The sequence below is a fragment of the Myotis daubentonii genome, chromosome 15 (assembly GCF_963259705.1).
Source record: "Myotis daubentonii chromosome 15, mMyoDau2.1, whole genome shotgun sequence".
NCBI lineage: Eukaryota > Metazoa > Chordata > Mammalia > Chiroptera > Vespertilionidae > Myotis > Myotis daubentonii.
The window spans coordinates 32,746,676-32,752,746 of NC_081854.1; the positions used below are offsets into that span (position 1 = coordinate 32,746,676).

General features: G+C 54.1%; 1 protein-coding gene across 1 annotated transcript; it reads right to left on the bottom strand.

Moving 5' to 3' along the window:
* Positions 1–3,913: 3,913 nt before the first annotated feature.
* LOC132216378 (protein S100-A10-like) lies at positions 3,914–4,512 on the bottom strand. Its single transcript, XM_059665534.1, has one exon. It carries the CDS (start codon positions 4,465–4,467, stop codon positions 4,168–4,170), a length of 300 nt encoding a protein of 99 aa, XP_059521517.1. The 5' UTR covers positions 4,468–4,512; the 3' UTR covers positions 3,914–4,167.
* Positions 4,513–6,071: the final 1,559 nt, after the last annotated feature.

The window sequence follows — 6,071 nt, forward strand, 5'->3', positions numbered from 1 at the left end:
CTTCTGAAATATGGGGTTCCAAACTCAAAGGTGGTCCTGTTGGTGGTGCCCCCTGGGCCCCTGCAGCTCTGCAGAAATGATCCTGCCCCCTCCCCCTCCCCACACAATCCCCACGGCCTTCCCGGCTGCTGGTGTGTGTCTGGGTGTTGTAGGGAGGGACAGGAGGGATGTGCCAGGCGGGGGCACCATGTGGGTGCTGCCAGCAGCAGACAACAGGGTCTGCACAGCGCAGGAGAGGTCACGGGTGGGGAGACTCCCGTGACCACAGCCTCCGGCCTGGGGCCCGTTCGTTTCGACAGGGCCGAGGGCAGTTTGTGCTCATGAAAAGGAGTCACATGGCCCAGGCTGGAGTCAGGACCAGCCCGGCCACCAGTCTCTTCCCAAGCTCGCCACGAAGCAGGTTACAGAGCCACAGTCCACCGGCCTAATTTGAGCTTTGAAATTGCTTGTGGCCCTCTCCCCGTTGCCGGGAATTCCAAGGACGCGGTCCAACATCTGTGCAGAAAGAAGGCTGTTCTGCCTCCACGGGAAGGCAGCCTGACTGCGCTGCTGAGGGACTGCCTGGGCCAGGGGCACAGCTGCCTCGGTTTCCCCGCCTGTAACACGGGCATCACTGACCAGCCCTCCTTTATAAAAGCTCAGCTTGAGCCCAGCAATGAAGGAGGACATGAACTATGAACCAAGGCCAGTCCTTCACCTTGGGTATGTTTAGTTTGGAGGCACATCTGCTGGTTTTCTTGTGTCTCTTCAAAGCGTTGACTAATCAGAAACGGGCAAGAGCAGCCAGCGGGTGTTGAGTGTCTTGGGGCTGCCACACACCGGGCCTTCCAACAGCAGAAACTACAGCTCTGGAAGCGAGACGTCTAACATCCCGGTGTGGGCGGGCCATGCTCCCTCCGGAGGCTGCAGGGGAGGAGCCGTCTTGCCGTCCCAGCTTCTGGGGTTGCCAGCAATCCTCGGCGTTCCTAGGCTTGTAGACATATCGCTCCCCGCTCGGCCCCATCACCATATATCTATGTCTGCATTCCTCTCTTCTCGTAAGGACGCGGTCGTTGAATTCGGGGCCAGCCTCATCCAGCACAACCTCTTTCACGTCACCTTCATCTGCAAAGACCCTCGTTCCGAACAAGGTCACGTTCACCGGTCTGGGGATCAGACCTGAGCGTATCTTTCTCAGGACACAGTCCACCCTGGTAGAGTGGGTAGCACGGCGGCCTCCCCTCCACCCACGTTCTCCCCATGTTGACAGCAAAACGAGAGAAAGGCTTCGGTTAGGGACCGTTCCCTCCTAGCTTTTTTCTTTTGAGGAAGGACTGCCAGGGACAGCTGGACGCACCTTCCCTCCCAGCGTAAGTGCCACCGGCTTCCCTTCCAAGGAGCTGCCTGCCTGAGGTCAGCCAGCCGCCCCCTGGCAAAGCCAAGCTGGACGCAGGGCTGCAGCGCCGGCCAGGGCTGGGCCGTGACCCGAGGCTCCTTCCGGGGAAGGAGCTCAGAGTCTCATCCCCGGTCCAGGAGCCAGGTGCAGCCAAAGAGCAGAGGTGAGAGCAAGGATCCAGGCAGAGAGAAACCCGCGCCTGTGCCTGTTAGATGCAGGACAGCGACCTCGGCGCCAGGGCCTCTGTGACCTCTCGGGCCACGTGCACAGACCACAGCGGCCACCAGCCCCGCCGGTCCTCTGGGTCGGGGCAGAGTGAGTTCCCGGGCTCCCGGGAGGCTGGCACCGAAGGGACTGGAGAACACTGCCACCCAAAGGGTGTGCTGCTCCACAGAGGGGTGCAGGGACCGGCCAGCGGTCACACAGTGAGCAGTCAGGCCAAGGTGAGACACTGGGGCCCCGCCCCCCAGTTCTGCCAACGAGAGCTCGGGGCCTTTTCCCCACCAAGAAGGCATCCATCAGGTAGGTTTCTGCCCGTGGGAACAGAGAACGCACCCTGCCCAGGGATCAAACCCGAAACCTGGATATGTGCCCTGACCGGGAATTGAACCGGCGACCTTTTGGTACATGGGACAATGCTCAACCAATCGAGCTACACTGGCCAGGGCTGATCTCGTAATGGTTTTATAGTGGCCGTCAGGAAGAAAATGCCACCTGTTTAGCAGCCAGGGACACCTGGTGTTTGGGAAAAGGGGTGAGAGAAGTGGAACTGACTAAACGCCGGCCACATGCTGCATGCACACTCACATCCCGCCACCTCACCCTGGCCGCAGTCACACACCCATCTCACCTGGGAGCAGCCAGGCCCTCAGGGCAGCCTGGAGTCAGCCCAGGGTTCCCACCCTCCTCAGGCCCTTGCGGACGTCGGTTCCGCTCACTGAGCTGTGTCCTCGTCTGTAGAAGGGCATCACAAACTCAGTGTCACAGGAGGTCATGAGGATTAGGGATTCCGTCCCAGACATGGGCACCAGTAGTTGCTCAAGAAAAGTGATGTGTTCGTTTCCTGCGGGTGCTGTGATAAATGCCCACAAATACAGCAGCTTAAACACACGTTTATTATCTGAGAGTCCGGGAGGTCAGGGGTCCCGCGTGAGTCTCCCTGGGCTAAGTCAAGGCACTGCAGGACTGCCTTCCTTCTGGCGATTCTAGGGGACATTGGATCCCTTGCCCTTTCCAGCTTCTAGCTGCACCCTGATTCCTCGGCTCATGGCCCCTGCCTCCATCTTCAGAACCGGCAACATGGCATCTCTCTGATCCTTTCTCCACGGTCACGTCGTCTCTGACCACAGCTGGGAAGGCCTCTGGTTTTAAGGGCTCATGTGATGACACAGGGCCCACCTGATGACCCAGGATCACCTCCACATCACCAGGTCAACTCGGTCATATCGACAAAGTCCCTTCTACCACGTAGATCAGATGTGCCTAAGTTCTGGGAATCAGGGTGAGACATCTCCGGGGGGCGGTATCCTGCTGACCACATGTGAGTTGATTTGAACCCCATAAAGAGAGGGGTGCCTGGGCCGGTTTTTGGCAGTTCTTTCTGGAAGAAGAGGATTCCACTAAAACCAGCTCCTTCGAGGGCCATTTCCCATCCTCCTGCTGCTTTTGCCTCTTCAAAGAGGCACTGTCTAGCCAAGGAGACGGGGCCAGGACTGCCAAACCTTTACTTCAGCATAAACCCTACTAGGAAATTTCCATGGGACGGGGCCTCTTCTTCCCCCACGGACCCGCCTCAAATCCCAGCCCAAGCAGGGCCGCTTGGAGAAAGGGCGCCAGACTTCACTCTCCCCATGTGCTGGTGTTTGTTTTGTTTGTTTGTTCTGCTCTGTCACATGAAGCAGCACCAGGACAGTGTTCTGAGGCGAAGTGACCCAGCCAGGGCCTCATCTCCATCCTAGGAAAGGGTTTTACAGCTGCGTCCTCCGGAGGGCCTAGTGCCTCGCCACCCAGCTTAGATTCCTTAGGGCTCCTCCTCAGTGGCTCCAACGCACTCAGCTCTTTCGCAAGCTCTGCACATGTGCAGGGGTCACGGACTGTGCCACCCTGAGCCGGCATGGAAACCCCACTTGCGCAACCGCCCAGCATCTTCTGACTTTATTTGATTGGTCCATTAAGTCACTGTTCACAGATGGGCTCAGTGTGGGGTGCTTTTGCACGCAAGAAATGCATTTGTTTTAGATTTCAACCCGGTTTACAAGGACAGATGCCATCTCAGGGATCCTCCCGAGAATCCTGGCATTCCCCCTGCCTGATGAAACGGGGTGGGACGGGGACTTGTCACAGTCATGCAGCCGGTAACTGACAGGGCCGGGGTTTGTCTTCTGACTTTAAACAGTTCCAATTTACTGTGCAACACTCACTCTACTGGGACATGGTGACAGAATAAGAACACACACATTTGGTCTTGGTCTTGGGTTCTGGGCACAAGAGCTCCTGAAACTCATAATTTCTTGGAAGAGGTAAAAGGAGCATTTGAGGTTATTATTATTTTTTTTTTTTGGAACTAAAAAAAAACTTTTTTATTGGGGGGCAAGAGGATACAAGCAATATAAAAATCAAAAGCTTATCTGGCTTTATTGGCTTTTCTTTCTCTTGTTCAATGGGGGTGGGATTTTATTTGTACATTTTTTTTAAGAGTCCCAATCATGACATTCTTATACAGAGGAAAGCTGTGGGACACATATTCCTTCAGGGACCCATTGGGAGAACTCTTATCAGGGCAAAGTAACTGCTCACTTCCTTCCCTTCTGCTTCATGTGTTCTACGAAATAGTCATCGCATGTGATGGCGAAGGCGAGCCCAGCAATTAGTGAAAAGACGCTCTGGAAGCCCACTCTGCCCTCTCGGCGCTGGTCCAGGTCCTTCATTATTTTGTCCACAGCCAGAGGGTCTTTTTGATTTTCCAAAAAGCCAGGGAACTCCTTTTCCATGAGTACTCTTAGGTCCTCCTTTGTTAAGTAGCCTTTATCCCCAGCGAACTTATGAACCGTGAACATCATGGTTTCCATGGCGTGTTCCATTTGAGGCAGCATTTTGGTGAGGTCTTGGCAGGAGGCGGGGCAGGACCCCCGGCTGCTGGGCTGAGGTTATTCCTAAGGAGCCCATTCAACCACACCCGAATTTATGCTAAGGAGGTGACCTGGGTGGCCCCTAGATGGCTTCAGGATGGGGACTGATTGCTAGAGGAACCAACCTGGTGATGAGGTTTGGAACTTGCAGCCCCATCCCTGACCTCCAGGTTGAAGGCAGGAGGGGCTGGAGATGGAGTTAATCATGAATGATTTAATCATTCGTCCCTAAGTAATGGAACTCCATAGAAAATCTTAAAATAAGGAGGGTAGAGACCTTTTGCTGAAACATATTCACGTGCCTGGAGAGTAGCGCACCTCAAACTCCGGGGACAGCAATTTACGTGCTTGTCACCCTTCCGGACCTCACCTTATATACACCTTCATCTGGCTGTTCATTTGTGTCCTTTATAACAAACCAGCGAATGTAAGCAAAGGGCTCCCCTGAGTTCTGTCAGCTGGTATAGCAAATTATTGAACCTGAGGAGGCTGCTGTGGGAACCCTTGATACACAGCCTAATGAGACAGAAGTGTGGGTAACATGGGAACCCTCTGATTGTGACTGGCGTCTGACGGGGGGTCCATCCTGTGAGATCGAGCCCTTAACCTGTGAGGTCTGTGCTAACTCTGGGTAGTTAGCGTCAGAATGAATTAAATTTCAGGACACTCAGTTGTGTCCACAGAGAATCAGAGCATTGCTTGGTGTGCAAAACCCACCCATGGGGTGTTAGAAGTGTTATGCGTAAAAAACAGATCTTGTTAGTATCTGTTTTTATTCACGCATTCATTCATTCGATGTTTAGTAAGTTCATTTAGTCAAGTTTGTGCTGGTGATAGAGTGATGAACTGAATATTACCTTTTGTGGCAAAGACTTGGCAAATGTGACTAAGGATCTTGGGATGGGAAAATCATCCTGGATTGTCGGTGGACCTTAAATGCCACCACCTGGATCCTTACGAGGGCGGCGGGGGCAGATCGGGCCCACACAGAGGTGGCGGCCGTGTGGCCGAGGGGCAGACATAGGAGCGATGTGGCTTCAGGTCAAGGAACCATCCGAAGCTAAAAGAGAGAAGGATTCTGCCCTGGAGCCCCCAGAGAGAGCTGGCTTTGCTGACACTGTGACTTCACACCCTGGCCTCCAGAGCTGGGAGAGAATACATTTCTGTTCTTTTAAGCCACCAAGTTTATGGTAATTCATTACAGCACTCACCGGAAATATAAAGAATAACTGCATACAGATATGCGTGAAATCTAAAGTGCATAGCTTGATGAATTGTTATATATACACCCACATGCCACCCCGCAGGTCAAGATAGAAACTCCCAGCATCCCAGGTTTCCAGCCAGTAGCCCCTCTCCCCCCCTCTTTCCTCTCCCCTCCCCAATAACCTCTCCCCCGACCTGTCACGGCTAGCTCACCAGTCCTAGAACTTCGTAGACATGGACCACACAGCGTGTGCTCTGGTGTGAGGCTGCTGCTAAACGTGACAGCGGTGAGATTCAAGCGTGCTGCTGGCCGCCTTTCTTATTGATGAGTGCTGTTCCACTACGGAAATACACTATAGTTT